At 41.4% G+C, this 17795-nt stretch overlaps 1 protein-coding gene across 5 annotated transcripts in view; it reads right to left on the bottom strand.

Annotated features, from left to right (window-relative positions):
• Positions 1–17795, bottom strand: part of sbno1 (strawberry notch homolog 1 (Drosophila)) — a 99428-nt gene that overhangs the window by 11335 nt on the left and 70298 nt on the right. For 4 of the 5 annotated variants that reach the window (XM_069933504.1, XM_069933503.1, XM_069933502.1 and 1 more), the window contains 11 exons: positions 17510–17710; positions 17213–17376; positions 16259–16390; positions 16039–16174; positions 9208–9320; positions 8404–8475; positions 8005–8104; positions 5583–5657; positions 5346–5492; positions 5175–5269; positions 4531–4623 (listed from right to left, as the gene is read on the bottom strand). In XM_069933504.1, the coding sequence (XP_069789605.1) occupies positions 4531–4623; positions 5175–5269; positions 5346–5492; positions 5583–5657; positions 8005–8104; positions 8404–8475; positions 9208–9320; positions 16039–16174; positions 16259–16390; positions 17213–17376; positions 17510–17710 (1328 nt within the window). The remainder of the gene's footprint in view (positions 1–4530; positions 4624–5174; positions 5270–5345; positions 5493–5582; positions 5658–8004; positions 8105–8403; positions 8476–9207; positions 9321–16038; positions 16175–16258; positions 16391–17212; positions 17377–17509; positions 17711–17795) is intronic. The other variant, XM_069933505.1, reaches the window with a different exon arrangement.

Genomic DNA, 17795 nt, shown 5'->3' with positions numbered 1-17795 from the left:
TAAAAAAATTTATTTACAGCACGGTAGAAGCTACTTCTGGCCATTTAAACCTGTGCCGCCTAATTACACCCAAACTAACCTACAACCCCGTACGTTTTGGAGGGTGGGAAGAAATCAGAGCACCTGGAGGAAAACCCACGCAAACACGGGGAAAATGTGTTTTCCTTACAGACCACTGGATCTAAACCTAGGTTCCTGGTGCTGTAATTGCATTGAGGTCATCGCTACACTAACTGTGCTGCCCTTTTGGTGATGGAAAATTCACCATCCAGTGATCATAGATGGGTCACCTATGGTTTTCTCTGTTCTAAATTTGGGCAAATAACCAATACATTCTGACTTTTGCTTTAAATGTTCACTGTGCTATTTAGGAAATCAGCAGCTTTACCATGGAACATAACATTAAAATATTGTATTTAAAGTTGCTGCTTCAACTTGATGAGTTCAAAGGCTAAAATTCAATGTTTAATTTAAATTGTAGGTGCAGCTCTCCAAGAGGAAGAAAATGTTACAAAGCAGAAAATGTTACAAAGCAGAAAATAAGCTCAAGTCCACGATTTGCAGAAAAGATAAGACTCAAATAACGCAAGAAATAACACCGTACCAAAAGGTTCACTCAAGCTGTGGTAGCAATTTTTGTTTCTAAAAGCCAATTTAAAATAAAATTATTCAATAGAATGTGTGCAAGGCTAATAGACGAAAAATTATTACTCATACTTTTAATCCTCTGCCACTTGTATGGTGAAGAGGCTTTCAGTGTTGATGGATCAGGATACAGTGACAATGGAGAAATTTCAATAGTTTGAAGTCAGAATAATGTGAAATGTACAGCTCTCGACTTCTACGAAGTAAAAATCCAGGACTTAAGGTGCTACAAAAGCTTAGGCAGGTCATCACAGAACTTTCGCAATAGAAAATAACAACAAAAGTGATACTAGACATCCGAAATGAAAACAGAACCTGGATGTGCTCAAGGAGAGATAAACCTCATCGACCTGAAACATTAATTGTGACTCCCTACGCCTGTAGCCTTTTCTGTGACTGGTATGAAACACAATATGGTGCAGTTGTAATGAAGGGCTAAATGTTTAGAATAGAATCATAATGGGATGGAACAGCATGGAAACAAGTCCTTTGGCCCATATGTCTGTGCCAGACATCATGTCAAAATCAAGTAAAACTTTGCTCCATTCCATTCATATTCATGTTTCTATCTCAATGGTCTTCAAATGTCACGACAGTATCTGCTTCCACTACTATACCTGGCAGACCATTCCGGCACCCACCACTGTGTAAAAAGTTCCCAGCTCATTTCCCTTAAACTCCTCCCTGCACGTGCATTAAATATGTCCTCGGATATGTTACTTTTACTCTGGGGGGAAAAAGATTCTAACTGTCCATCTTATAAAAACCTCTCAATTTTATACACCTCACTCAGGTCTGCCCTCAGCCCCCAACATTCCAAAGAACCAGAGTTTGTCAAATCTCTCCCCATAATTCAGACCCTCAAACCAGGCAACCTCTCAACAAACCAATGCCTCCACTTCTTCCCTGTAGAGGGACAACTAGAATTGCATGAAGTATCTTAAGTGTGGCTGAACCCAAATTTTGCCCAGCTGCAAACACATGTTCCTTTTGTACTCAACGGCCCAACCAAGACAGCAAGAGCACCATAGGGCTTCTTCAATACCTTATCAACTTGGGTGACCACTTTCAATGAGCTGGCGATCTGCACCAATCCCTCAGAACATTAATGTTTTCACAAATCCTGCCATTAACTGTATATTTCACTCTTACATTTGACCTGCCAAAATGCAACACCTCACACTTGTCCAGATTAAACTCTACCTGCCATTTGTCTGTCCTTATCTGTTACTGACTGATATCCTGTTTTCTTATCTGGACATAAAAGCCATTCAATAAAATCAGGGATAATCTGGCCATGAATTAACCTCCATTTACTGGCCTGCACCCCATAACATTTATATCACTGTCTTAAACACATTTAATGAGGGTGCTTCTACCATCTTATTGGCCAAAAAATCCAGATTCACTACTCTCTGGGAGTATTTGTATTAAGTCTACTCTTCCAAATGTTGAGGCTGTGTGGTCTAATTCTGGTCTCAACTGTCATGGTACAACCTCCCTGCTTCCACCTCACCTCCCCTGGGAGGTTGTCTGTGGAGGAGGGGTGGTCTCCCTGACTATTGCTGGTGGTCACGTGGCCTCCCCACCTGAAACTTATTTAGAAGTCACATCATCTATCAGTACATGGTGTACTTTTTGTTCCACTCCAAGTTATAAAGTTATAGACAAAGTTACGATTTGCAGGTGGAGTGCCAGTTAAGATTGGGCTCAGACCACTGGTCAATGCGATCCTTGCCACTGGCTGGTTCAAATCACCTAGACCCTTATTGGCTAGGGCCCTGTATTTAGCACCAGCACAGAGGACACTCACTCTCTCTGCCTGGTGGTGATAACCCCAGACACTGCTCCAGGCCAGGTCGCTATTGCAGACGACACTTGGAAGGGTCGTAGGTAAGGTGCACACTGCACTGAAGCTGAGCCGTGGTATTGCCATAGCTCAAATTTCCAGAAATCAATACTGGTAGTAGAGTCACTGCTCTCAACTGTTCAGGGGTCTGAAAGCGTGCATATATCCTTGCAGGTACAGTGGTATCTGATCCAGCTCTCAAATGATCAGGGGTCTGAGAGTATGCGTATACCCCTGTGTACACAGTGGTACCAGATCCACCTCATCTTATTCTGGGGTCCAGGAGGGTGTGTATAACCCCTGTGAATAGTGTGCGAATGTCTGCATCGCCTGTGTGAATCAATAGTTGTGTACGCTCCCCTGGAAATGGCGCGTGTACGCTCCCCTGGAAATGGCGCGTGTACGCTCCCCTGGAAATGGCGCGTGTACGCTCCCCTGGAAATGGCGCGTGTACGCTCCCCTGGAAATGGCGCGTGTACGCTCCCCTGGAAATGGCGCGTGTACGCTCCCCTGGAAATGGCGCGTGTACGCTCCCCTGGAAATGGCGCGTGTACGCTCCCCTGGAAATGGCGCGTGTACGCTCCCCTGGAAATGGCGCGTGTACGCTCCCCTGGAAATGGCGCGTGTACGCTCCCCTGGAAATGGCGCGTGTACGCTCCCCTGGAAATGGCGCGTGTACGCTCCCCTGGAAATGGCGCGTGTACGCTCCCCTGGAAATGGCGCGTGTACGCTCCCTTGGAAATGGCGCATGTACGCTCCCTTGGAAATTGTCTCTCTTATTAATTGTGCGTTAATAAAGTCCCGCATCGGACTTGTCAGCCACAAACGAGCCTGCAGCTGACGTGGACATTACCCCTCCATAAATCTTCGTCCGCGAAGCCAAGCCAAAGAATAAAGTTACGTTTGATTTCAAACTTGTGTCCTGACTGGTCTCTCTTTGAACTCACCAAACCTGACACTTTCCCAACTAAACATGACCCCATCTACTCTTAATTTTAAACTTATTCAGGTCACAATTCATCCTCTGACACTCCAAAGGAAAGAACCCAAGTTTGTTCAATCTCTCCCATAGCTCAATCCATCCAATACAGACAGCATCCTGGTAAATCTCTTCTGTATCAAAACCTCCACATCCTTCCTGTATGGAGTACCCACAAATGCACACAATATTCCAAGGGCAGCCTAGACATGCACATGGACAGAGAAGGGTGAGAGTAACTTGAGTCAAATGCAGACAAATGGAACTAGCTCATGTAGACAACATGGTAGACAACTAGTTCATACTAGTTTCCACGTGTGTCACTCTGAGGTTGCATTTCATTAATTATAAACGACAATATTTTGCTGTATCCAAGATGTCATATAGTTGTTAATTGCTAAGACTACAAGACTGAATGCAGATTTGGTCTTTGTGTCACATCTTGCTTTCTTCTCTCATCAGAAGTAAAAGTCATTCATAAAGAATGACGAGGCAGCACAATTAGTGTAGCAGTTAGTGCAATGTTGTTACAATAGCAGCAATTGGGACTGGGATTCCAATCCCTCACTGTATCTAAGGAGTTTATATTCTCCCTGTGTCTACATGGGATTCCCTGGGGGCTCCGGTTTCAGCCCATTCTTCAAAACCAGTGGGGGGGGGGGGAGGGAGTGGAGGTTAATTAGGCGACACAGACTCATGGGCCGAAAGGGTCTGTCTGAATGTCAACATTTTTAAAAAACAGAAGGAATGGATAACAATCTGTGATCCTGAAGGTTCACAGAACTGTAAGCCAGGCAAGCTTACTGTCTGATCGTTATAGGATTCTCTGTACAGTTTCTGCTGTCAAATTTCTTCACTTCCATGGTAGGGAAAGGAAATGGGGAGAAGGGGAATTAAGAGAGTAGATAGCCAGCAATTAACAGTGCACAGCTTCATTCAACAATTCATTCCAGCTTAAAATACAAGGTTTACTGTAATGATGAAGAATGAGAATCTAACAGCACAAATCTGGGAACAACTGCTGCAGCACGTAGAAAATTTATTTCTTCTTACATACCTGCATTGACAGGTAGAACCCATCATCTGTTCCCATTTGTTCTGCCCAAAACTTCGTGGCTTCTTCCCAGGACATTCCTCTTTCGACACTTATCTACCAAGATACACATTTTAAACAATATCCTTTTACAATCCATTATGCAAATTGTGGTAAATTAAACTTTTAAAAGTTCTGTTGCAATAGATTTATTCAGATTCATTGTCAGAGAACATACATAATAGCACATACAACTCATTCTTTTCCTGCAGGCGAGGCAGAATTTTACCACTTATTGATAGTGTAAAAACAAACTGCACATAGTGTATATATGTAAACAAATGAAGAATTGTAAACAGATAACAAATTTAAAACAAATGGCAATATAGAGAGAATAAAATGCTAAATATGGTCATTATAATTTGTAAGCAAAAGGAGTGATTTACAAATGGTCTCAGCAAGCAAAGATGGGAGGTTGAGTTACCCAACCAGCAACCTCCTTGAGTAGTATGCACATGAACCGTAAACAAGGACATGATACTGCCTCAATGGTGCTCTCAAACAAGCCGCGAGAAGCCCAAAATCTGTACTTCAGGTAAGAATATCTACATTAAAGGAAAACAAAACAACCAAGGATCCAAGATACAAACTATTTCACCATCACTTACAGTGTATACTTCAACATGCCCTGACACCGAATATCCAGGGGTAAGGAATTTCTTGACTTCTAATTTCTTCACTTTCTCGTCCCCAGAACCCAGATCTATCCAAAACAAAAGCCATCAGTAAGTGTTTAATGATAAATTTGTAATTCAGACAATACAAAACAAAGGACTTACCTAAAATCCCCATATCATATCTTCCATTCTTTTTAGCATTTTGAATGACAGCATTTAAAGTGTCTGAGAAATACTGGAACAATGCATTCTGTTGGTGCACCTCCATACCAAGGATTCTATTCAGAAATTTGCCAATATTGTTGTAATCTGAAATGGATTAATTAGTTATCAGCCAAGAGAAGCTATATTGCAGAACAAGAAGTTATGAGCTTTTTTTTTAAAAAATGCAAATATTACCTTTATCTAATGTGAGCAGTCCTGAACGGTCTTCCAAATTTATTAAACCTACACCTATCAATCCCTGTCGAACATCTAGGGACACAAAAGCACAGGGAACATCATATGAAATGAGCTCAATATAAAAAGAATACAAACAAAAATCAGCACTCTTTAGTCATGGAGCTGTCTTAAAGACCAAATGAATTTAATTTGACCACAAATAATTCTACACTATGTTGGAGAGAGTTCACAACATCTCATTAGTTGGGAAGGCACAGCGGTGATTACATTTTCTATAGAAGTTGGAGGCCCTATTTTGAGCACAACTGAGTGTCCTGTCTGGCTGCATCATTGTGTGGTGTGGAAGCTTTCAGACCTAACAAAAGAACCCCTGAGATTATTGGGGTCTCCCACCCTCCTATTCATGACATTTGCAGTGAGCACTGTTTGCAGTGGACCGGAAGCCTTGTTGAGCATTCCTACAATCCATCCTATAATCTCTTTGATCTAATTCCATCAGAAAGGAAGTGCAGAAGCATCAGGACTAGGATGCCCAGAATGAGTTACAGGTTTTTTCCCCCCTCCAGCCAGTGAATAATACTGTCACCACTGAGGTCTGATTATATTTTATTTTATTAACTTGGAATTATATTTATTAACTTGTGGTAATGTTAGTTTGTGTGACGTAGGCATCATGATCCAAGAAACACTGTTTTCTTTGGTTGCATATCTATTTCCAGAGGGTGATGAATCTGTAGAATTTGTTGCCACGGACGGTTGTGGGGGCCAAGTGATGGAGTATATTTAAAGTTCTTGATTAGCCAGGCATCAAAGGTTATGGGGCAAAGACTTGGCTGAGGGGCTGAGTGGAAAAATGGATCAGTTCATGATTAAATAGCAGGGCAGACTCAATGAGCTGAATGATCCATTTCTGCTTCTATGTCTTATAGTCTTTGATCATGTTTAGTCAGATGACAAAAAGTTGACTTAAAGTCTCTAACAACCCAATTTAAAAATTGAATAAACGATGAAAAGCCAAAGGTTCAATTGTTCAGATCTGCATTAATCCCATGCCCATCTATCCATTTTGATTGGCATTGACATCTATAATGTTAATTGTTGGTTTTGAAAATAATCTATTTCAACAAGTTCAGAATAAAGGACATGACTGAGGATGCAGAATATTCTGAAAGGCACTGTGGAAATCACAATTTGGAATCAATGGTTTGAGGACAATGGTTGAGGTCTTGCAGCCTCCGATTCAATGGCTAGGAGATAAACTTGATGTAAGGGGTGGTACTTTAATGTACAACCATAGCCCTTATATTAATATAAAATAGAAATGTTTTAAAATATAGAAGTGTTTCTTGAAGTCCACCTCAACAAGAGTCAGATTTTGGGAGTGAAAGCATTTAAACCTAACAGAATCAGAAGGGAAAAAGCACAGGGAAGACTGGAGTGAAACAATAGTTTGCAGGAGCTGTGGTTGTGGTAAAAACCCTGAAATGCTGGAGGAGCTCAGCAGGTCTCGCTGAGTCCATGGGAGGCAAGGATAGACAACCAACATTTCGGACCTGAGCCCTTCTTCAAGGTATACCTTGAAGTAGGGATTGGGCCCAAAACAATGGTTATCTATCTTTACCTCCCATGGACACAGCGAGACTTGCTGAGCTCCTCCAGCATTTCTGTCTTTTTTTTTTAAAAACGGAGAAGACCAGGATTAGCAGCACAAGATTATAATATCGACTTGCTAAATGTAATCTGATTCACATGACTCAATTTAACTGTACTTTATGAAAATATACTGTAAGCTATCATCAGATAACATACAGCTCACTAAAAAATTTAAAGACTCAATTCTCTGATATGTGCATAGATCAAGTGACTGCCCTCTTCTGAACTAAGGGGTAACCATGTAAATTTGGTCCCAAGTCAGACTACTTCAAAAACCTTCAAGCACTTGAATTCTTCTCATTTGAAGAACAACTTTTCTAGTGAAAGGAAATCTGGGAATCAATTTAAAATTAACTCGTCAATCGAAATGAGATAAATGCTGACAGAGCACAGGAAAACTTCCCTTGCTTCAACTTGTCCCCTGGAATTTTTCATATTTATCCCAAAGAGCAGGAAGGATCTCAATATGCTCCATTCAGCAATGATTCCTCAGCATTTCTGGAGTAGTCTCAACTAAGATGGTGTGTTCAAACTCTCTGCTATAAAGCTTGAACCACAATTTTTAATTCCAAGTTATAATTGTAGCACTCTTAAAAAAAAGCAAAACACAGACATGATAGAATAAATAATTCATTTAAAATTGCTGCAGATCAAACAAGCTATTTGGGCCACAAGGACAGTTCAACAATTTAAACCAAGAAATACTACACAGAATTCATTACAACTAATCCAAATTGACAAACAGTAAATAGAATGCATCCTGTACCTTTAAAGAATTCCCCAGTGTAGTCTTTAGGCGATGACACCAGTGGACTATCCAGATTTACAATGGATTTCATGACTATTTCCAGGGCATTCCTTCCATACTGTAGAAGCGTCAAACAGTTTGTCAACAATTTATCATTCTGGCAGCTTATTAAAAGCAAGAGTGATATGCATGCAATACATTACTTCATTCAGAATGAGGCTCAATCTCAGTTTTGTAGCATCTTGTGATTTTAGTCCATCACGTTATTATGAAGATGTTATTTTTCATATTCCAATTCTTAAACAGGAAAAGTATTCACAGTAACAGATAAAAGTGACTAAAGACAAAATAAATAATTAAAAGTTAAAATGAACAGTAAAACCCCATTATTCTTCACCCCAAAAACCAATGCATTACCTTGTTATCAAAGTTAAACCTGCTCAAATCTCTGGTTTCAGTGGCACGTCTATCGCCATGTGTCAGAGCACCCTGTTCAAAAGGTAAAAATAAAAGTCATCAGGCCTAGAATGAAAAATCAAAAATAGCAAATGCTGGAAAACATTCACCAGGCCTGGCAAAATCTGGAGGGATTTTACATACATGGAGAAGTTGAACAGGTTGGAACCACAAAGTGTGAAATACAAGATAATCTTCATATCATTAACATAAAATGCAATGACGCAAACACCAGAAACAAATGCAAAGTACAACAGACTTTACAACCAAGTCCAACATTTGGGCTGTTGCAATTTCCTGCTTCACACAGGGTCTAAAATGGAAGTGTCAAACACTTGCCAATGTTAGATCCCTGAAAATGTTTCTAGCACTCACATTAATAATAATCCCTCTTGAAGACTACTCAAATAGATACTCAGCACTTGGAGGGCATTCCTCTGTCTAATGGAATTCATGCAAGCTGAAAGAGGAGAGGCTACTGAAATTCCCCACCGACTTTCCCCTTTCTCTACCTGTCGTTTAGGTTGATGTGGGAACGAGAAACACACTTATAGAACTCGTTTTACATTTTTATCATTGCCAACATAAATGTATCAATTTAAGCCCTTCAAATTTAATTGGCAAATGAGTATGGAATATGAAAAAATGCAACTAATCCAACTAAACCAAGGTTGGCAACAGTTTTGGGGACTTTTTCAATTTTTGCTCGTGGTTTGATTTTGTGTGAAACAGCAAATGCAACCTGTTTTGAAGTTGTGAACTTACCAAACTTTCTAGTCTTTTTGCAACAATGGATGCAAATCTCTGTTCACCTGCCAATTCAGATATTAGAAAAACATACTCTGGAGATGTCACTTGGTTTGACCGATGTGTTCTACCTGTGAATAAACAGTAATCACAGCATCACAATTCCAGCAAAAGCATCAACTTCATTTTCTCAATATCTATTCATCTCAAACACCATTCCTTTATAGCTCAGTTTACAACTTCACACCAAATGTCTCTGAAAGATAAATTACAATTGAATATTGAAACCAATTTAAATAAGTACGAAGGTATTTTACTGTTTTGGTCATTTTAGACCATGAGACTACAAGGCGGCGGCCATTTGGCCCATTCACCATTCCATCATGAGCCGATCCATTCTCCCATTCAGCCCCACTTCCTGCCTGTCCCCATAACCTTTGATATCCTGACTCTTCAAATACTCTGCCTTAAATACACACAGCCGCCCATGGCAGCAAATTCCAGAAGTTCACCACTCCCTGACTAAATAAATTCCTCTGCATCTCAGTTTGAAGTGGGCATCCTTCAATCCTGAAGTTGTGCCCTCTTGTCCTGGACTCCCCCAGCATAGGAAATAACTTTGCCACATCTACTCTGTCCAGGTCAACATTCATAATGCTCTGTGAGGTCCCCCCCCTTGGAGTTCTTCTGAACTCCAAGGAGTACTATCAAAGAGCCATTAAACATTCCTCATGCTGTCCCTTCATTCCAGGAATCATTCTTCTCAATATGAATGCTAACATTGCATTTGCCTTCTTCACCACCGATTTAATCTTGAGGTTAAATTTTAGGGTATCCTGCATGAGGATTCCCAAGAATCTGCATATCTGAATTTTGAATTTTCTCCCCATCCAAATAATAGTCTGCCCTTTTCTTCCTTCCACCAAAGTGCATGACCATACACTTTCCAACAATGTATTTGCCACTTATTTGCTAATCCTCCTAATCTAATTGTCTCTGCAGTCTCTCTGTTTCCTTCCTATTACCTGCCCCTCCACCTATCATCTGCAAACTTGACTACAACACCATTTATTCCAGAATCCAAATCATTAAACATAGAACACAATAAGTGGTTCCAATACCAAGCCCTACAGAACATTCTGATAATCGGTAGCCAACCAGAATAAGATTTCCTGCCGACCAGCCCCTTTCCTATAATTCCATGGGCTCTCATCTTGTTAAGCAACCTCGTGTGTGGCACCTTGTCAAAGCCCTTTTGAAAATCCAAATTTTCAACATCCACTCCATCTCCTTTGTCTAGCTTGCTTGTGGTTTCCACAGACAAAAAAATTGCAGTAGGATTATCAGGCAAGAATTTCACTAAAAGAAACCAGGCTGACTTTGGCCTATCTTGTCATACACATCCATGGTCTCCGTGACCTCATCCTTGAAAATCAACTCCAACTACTTCCAAACCTCTGATGTTAGGCTCACAGGTCTATAATTTCCTTTCTGCTGCTCCCATCTCTTTTCAAATTGTGATCTTTGCAATTTTCAAGTCTTCCGGAACCATGCCAAAAATCATTCGATTCTTGGAAAATCATTACCAGTGCCTCCACAATCTCTTCCGCTACTTCTTTCAGAACCTGAGGGTGCATTCCATCTTGTCTGGGAGACTTATCTACCCATAGACCATTCAGCTTCCCTAGCACTTTTTCTCTGTGGTGATCGTGAATGCATTCACCTTGACACTCACCCATCACCCTTGAAAGTCAGATAAACTACTAATGTCTTCCACTGTGAAGACTGATACAAAACACTCATTCAGGTCTTCTGCATCTTATCTTCCATCAATATCTTCAGCTTCATTTTCTATTGGTCCTATATCCACTCTCACCTCTTTTTTACTCTTAATATCCTTAAAGTTTTTTGTATCATTTTTGATATTATTTGCTAGCTTCCTTTCAAAATTAATCTTTTCCTTCCTAATGAGCTTCTTAGGGCAGCATGGTTGGCATAGCGCCAGTGCCTTTACAGCGCTAGTGATCATCGAGTCCACGCTGCTGAAGATCCAGCTGCGCTGGATGGGTCACGTCTCCAGAATGGAGGACCATCGCCTTCCCAAGATCGTGTTATATGGCGAGCTCTCCACTGGCCACCGTGACAGAGGTGCACCAAAGAAAAGGTACAAGGACCGCCTAAAGAAATCTCTTGGTGCCTACCACATTGACCACCGCCAGTGGGCTGATATCGCCTCAAACTGTGCATCTTGGCGCCTCACAGTTTGGCGGGCAGCAACCTCCTTTGAAGAAGACCGCAGAGCCCACCTCACTGACAAAAGGCAAAGGAGGAAAAACCCAACACCCAACCCCAACCAACCAATTTTCCCTTGCAACCGCTGCAATCGTGTCTGCCTGCCCCGCATCGGACTTGTCAGCCACAAACGAGCCTGCAGCTGACGTGGACTTTTACCCCCTCCATAAATCTTCGTCCGCGAAGCCAAGCCAAAAGAAAAAGGAAAAAAAAAGAAAAGATCAGAACTGGACTGGGGTTCAAATCCTGCACTGTCTGTAAGGAGTTTGTACATTCTCCCCGTCTCTGCGTGGGTTTTCTCCAGAGGTTCTAGTTTCCTCCCACCGTTCAAAAGATACTGGGGGCTGCAGGTTAATTGGGTGTAATTAGGCATCACAGACTTGTGAGTCAAAATGGCCTGTTATCATGGTGTATGTCTAAACTTAAATCGAAAAAAAAATTAAAATTTAGTTTGCCTTCTGCACACTTTAAAAGCTTCCCAGCCTTTCATCTTCTCACTATTTTTTGTTTCCTTGTAGCCCCTTTTATTTACTTTGGCTTTAATTTCCCATGTCAGCCACAGTTGTGTCCATTTATCATCAAATATTTCTTCTTTTTTGGAATATACCTTCTTTATTTCTCACAGAAACTCCAGCCATTGCTGCTCTGCAGTTCTCCCTGCGAGTGTGCCTTTCAATCAATTTCTGAGAGTTCCTTTCTCATACGTCTGTAGTCCCCTTTACTCCACTTGATTTTAGTTTCTCCCTCTCAAACATTTGAGTAATAACTCTGAACTGTGACACCTCATGAAACAAGTCCACCCTCTCCACATATATTCAGCATATGACCTTGTGCTCACCCTCTAGCCCAGGGCAATACCCCATTATACCCACTTCCTCTTATCCCAAAGACACACTCAACTCTCAAACCACCATTGCTGCAAACCCTCATTTCAAAGAGAGCAATCTCTGTCACACTTTTCTAAAGAAAGCCATTTCACATGGGAAATGTACAAAAATGCACAGCCACTGTTAGTGTTAAGACTCCATGTGAAGTCTTCCCAATTCCACAAACATCCACTGTTGCTACCTTCCCTCTTGTAGGGGGATAAAAATTCCCCTACAAAAATTCCTTGGACTGTTCCATTCCGCTGGTTGGGAAGATCACCCTCACCTGAGAAGGAGAAGCAGAAGAGATGACCCTCAGGACTGTGAACACGGAGGTGCACAAGTGAGAAAGCTCTGCAGCTGGCAACTTGAGGCGAGGAACCCACGGAAGTTGCGGGCTGCTGGAGACTGGCTCAAACTGGCTGGAGTACCAGGTATTGGAACTGGGATATGAAGGGGGTTGCCAAGAGGACCGAAGGGTCCCTAACCGTATTGGAATCTGCTCAGATCTGCTCAGGTTGCCAATGGTTTGGACTGGACTCTGGGTGGTTGCGGAGGCTGCACAAGCATTAGAGGTGATTCTCTTTTGCTTCTCTTTCTCGGAAAGTCTGACTGTAAGAAATGTAAGAGGTGCTTCGGCAATTTCTACCGGCGGCTAATCTTTCTGCCTTGCAGCAGGTAAAAAGGAGTTTCATGTACTAGGACACTGTTTTATTATTATGACAATAAATTGAATCTCGACTCTTGAATCCATTCTTGAACTCTTGCATTTGATCTTAGGCAGGATCATGAATTTATTGTTACCTTTGAAGCACTGGAGACTATTTGATTCAAACCACTCTCTCCTAATCACAATATCTGATCCCACAAAAACCCCAAATTTCTCATCAGAATCAAACTGCTCAAAACCTGCTAACTAAAATACTCTACTCTTGCAAATTTAAAAATTGGCTTTAAAAAAAAACTGTCACCATGTTGATCAAATTACTTCAAATTCGCTTGCAGTTAGACCTATTGGCCTTTGAGTCCAACACAATGAAATCCGAGTACATTTATTTATAGAAATACTTGAGGAAAGGTACTCAAGTTAAGAGTACATTTGGGTTCCAGCATATTCATAGCACCATTGATTTATTGCTCTTAATGGCCCAGCTCATCAATACCAACCAAGCTGTCTACCCAGAGCTAAAAGTATGTTGCTGGAAAAACTCAGCGGATCGAGCAGCGGCAATGCGAGAAAGAGAATGATCAATAATACTTTGTGTCTGAACCCCACATTAAGACACTATATCTGAGGTTGTCTATTTGCCTGCATTCTGCTTATAAACCTTGCCTAATCACTTTAACCACTATAATTGTACCCACTTCTGCCACTTCCTCTTGACAGGTCATTCATATAGTACCCTGTGTGTGAAAAAAGTTGCCCCTCAGGTTCCTTTAAAATCTTTCCCTTCTCCAAAACCTATGACCTCAATCTCTCTGAGAAAAGACCAACTAGGATATACCTTACTATGATCCTTTGAAACATCCACAAGCTCAGCCTCCAATAATGCAAGAAAAATGTCCCAGCCTATCTCACCTCTCCATATTACTCAAGCCCCCCCCCCGACAATCAGTAACATATTTTCACCCTGACCTCAAATTCACTTGGTCCATCTCTAGCAACACTCTCCCCTTTCTTGGGTAAAACATAGGATTCTGTTGACACCTCACCATCTCCCCTCCTCCCCCCTTTTGTTCAGACATCTCTCTGTTCCCCCACACCTTGATGAAGGGCTCAAGCCCGAAAAGTTGATGTATCTTCACCTTTGCTACATAAAGCCACTGTTTGACCTGCTGAGTTTCTCCAGTATTTGTGTGCTTTTTTTTTTACTCTCTCCCCTTTCTTGATATCTGTCTCCATTTCAGGAGACAAATTTAAATTTTTGGCAGACTTTTTTTTAAAAAACCTACCAACTCCTACAACTACACTTCTTCACACCCAGTTAGTCCCCTGTAATTCTATTCCTTCCTCGCAATTCCTCAGTCTCCGTTGCATCTGCTCCCAAGATGAGGATTTCCAGTCCAGTTCATCCCAAATGTTCTCCTTCATGAAAAAAACATGGCTTCTGTCTACCACCATCAACTCAGCCCTTATCCACATCTCCTCCATTTCCTACTCATCTGCCCTGGTCCCCTCTGCCCCCAGACACAACAAAAACAGGATTCTCCTTGTCCTCACCTACCACCCCACCAGGCTCCACATCCAACATATTATCTATCCTCCACAATTTCTGTCACCTACAAAATGATTCCATCACCGGACACATCTTCCCCTCTCCATCTTCTATAGGGACCACTCCCTTGTCCACTCATCCCTTCCCACTAATCCCCCCCCTTGGCACCTTTCCGTGACCCCAGGAAGTGCCACACTTCTTCCGTCACCAACATTCGGGGCCTCAAACAGTCCTTCCAAACAAAACAACACTTAATTTCTTATCCACAGGAGTCATCTGCTGCATCCAGTTCTCTACATTGGAGAGACTGGCTGCAAACTGGGAGATCGCTTCGCTGAACACCTTCACTCTATCTGCATCAATGATAGGGATCTCCCTACGGTCAACCATTTCAAGTCTGAGTCCAACTCCCATGCGACATTTCTATCCATGGCCTCGCACACTGCCAAACCAAAGACACTTGTAAAATGGAGGACTAACACCCAATATTCCATCTGGATGGCATTAACCTAGACTTCTCCAGTTTCTGCTTGAACAATCCCCGTTCTCCCTCTCTTCACTACCTCTGTCTCCTTTCCTCCAGCTCTCCACCCCTTCCCTCTTCATTCAGAGAGCCATCCCTCCTCTCCCTGTTTGTTGTTGTGCCCTCCCTCCCTTGTATACCTATCAAGCCTTGCCGATGCGCCCCTGCCCCAACCCCATTCTTTTATTTCGGTACCTGCCTTCATTTCTCACATACCTTGATGAATGGCTGAAGCCCAAAAAGTTGGTTACAAATATTTATCCATGCTATACAAAGTACACTACTTGACCAGAGTTTCTCCAGCATTGTGTTTCTACTTCAAGTCACTGAGCCTTCAGACCTATATGCTTTACTCTAATACCATATTTTTCTTTTATACTTCCTTTCCAGTTTAGTGACATCCTTTCTGTAGCAAGACAGCTAGAAGTGCACACAGTATTCCGAACAATTGTTCCGCCATAACATGATGTCCCTTCTCCTGTATTCAGTGTCATGATCAGTAAAGGCAATTGTGCCAATTACCCTCTTCACCATCCTGTCTACCCATGACGTCATTCAGGAAACTATGTACCTGTATCGACATTTCTCATGGTACAACACTCCCCAAAATCCCATCATTTACTGTACAAACTCAAAACTTACCTTATCCTCAGACCATGAAATGTCAAAAGCACAAAAGTAGGTGCTTCAGTCTCTCATTTTTCAGGAACTTCGTTACATTGCACCTGCATTTTGCTCCTGTGCTTCAACAAAGTTTTGCTCCATTTCTAATGACATTCTTAAGCAACAGTGTCAAACGTTCAACCTTATTTTCTACAATATTTTGCTGTTGAAAAGCTGCAGATGGCATTTCGAACTGGCAGTCTGTCTGTAACCATCAATTGCCTAAAATGAATTTACAAACTTCAATAAGGATTAGGAAACCAAAGTGGAAAAAAAATTAGTCTCTCACCAAACTGCTGAATGGCACGATCTGCACTCCAAGGCAACTCCAGGGTCATGTGCACTCGCCGTCGTTGATTCCTCACTCTACGGTCTGCTTGCAATGAGATCCCAGAACTAGCTGCTTCGGAAATTATCGCAATATTCTGATTGGCAAAAAAAAGCAATTTTTAAGAATGGTAATCAGAGCTTCCTATCTAAAACAAACAGCTGAAATTAATTCCTCACACCTTTTCTCCGTCCATAAACCGCTGCTTCTCTGTGATGTTGAGGATTTCCACGGGAACATCAAGTTCGGATCTAGATTCATAAGATATACTGCCATCATCATTGCTCACAACCCTACCTTTCCGGCCTGTCATCTAGGAAATAACAGTATAATTAAGTTTAGCAACATTTTAGTTTAAGAAAACTTAAACTGATCAAGCAAGGAATAACTGTAATTAAGATGGACACTAAGATTAACTCAATTCTTTATACAACTTAAATCCAAGCGTATTCATAAGCAGAATATGTTTCATTTGAAAGGTATGGCATTTAGGCAGTATTAGCTTATTTTATGAAATCAGTTTGTTCTGGTAACTAATAAAAACACAATTAACAAGCTTAAGAGAAGCTTTCTTGAGGGGAGGGAAGGTAAGAAATAAAGGTGAGGAGGCAAGAAAAGCAAAACCCAATCAGTGGTTCAGATGAAATGTCGGCACTTTGCAAAAAAAAAAAAAAACACCTCTCAGTGCATGGATGTCAATGAGAAAATCTTTTTTGCCCCATCAATTATCCACAGTACCTGGGAACTTCCATCAAAGCCAATGTTGAATACCAACCTCAAACAGAGATGGTGGTGAGTCGCCAACTTGAACCGCTGTAAACTTTTAAGATAAATGTACTTAAAATACATAATAGCTTTGGTAGAATGTGTGCTACTTGGTCACTTCAGAGGATAGTTAAGAACCTTTGAGCAGGTCTGTTTGTGCTACGTTATTGACTCATCCCCATGCTGAATAGCCTCTGCCCAGTGAAAAGCACCCCAATGTTTTGTCACGTCTTCAATGCATCGACTTTTTTTCCCTTTGGCTCAGTCTTAGGTTTGTTTGATATTACTCCAGCGGAACATCTCAGGGTACATTCTCATTTCAGATACAGGTTAAAGATGCATGCATATTACATTACTTTCTTCGACTGACCTCTGCTACGTTATCTGGGCCACCAAGCTCGTCTATGAGCTCATCCAGTGTATTGGGAGGTAGATCTTCAGCAAGCCTGTCCAGCTTCTCGAGTAACTCTCGCTTCATTTGCTGGGCTCTTTCTACTGCATCCTGGCTGGCTACAATGCTATGGCTACTGTTACCTTGAATTTTATTTGGAAGAAAAAGACCAAGACAATTAATGGTAAGGGCCTTACTTCTTTTGAAAATAGATTCTAATCATTAGTCTGATGATCAATGTGTGATTTAAAAAAACAGATGCTTTAATGCTTTCACCTTCTCCCACATTTGCAACTTTGGTACCTGAAGGAAGTGCATTATTAGTTGCACTGCTGACTGAAGTCGCAGAGAAACTGGGCTTTTTAGATCCGAGGCCAGATGCTAGTAAGGCACTTTGGATGGAATCTGGATCTATACTCTTCTTTTTCTTTTTCTTTTCTTTGTCTTTCTTCCGGTCCTTCCTCACTAACCAAGGATCTATTTAAAACAAATATTGAAGAATGTTGAGGACCAAAGGATCTCTGAAACAATAGTAAAACAAGTTCAGGGCCTCATTAATTAA

This window comes from Narcine bancroftii, chromosome 4 (genome assembly GCF_036971445.1).
Source record: "Narcine bancroftii isolate sNarBan1 chromosome 4, sNarBan1.hap1, whole genome shotgun sequence".
Lineage (NCBI taxonomy): Eukaryota > Metazoa > Chordata > Chondrichthyes > Torpediniformes > Narcinidae > Narcine > Narcine bancroftii.
The sequence above is the reverse complement of the archived record's forward strand: the minus strand, read 5'-3'. Positions and strand labels throughout refer to the sequence as shown.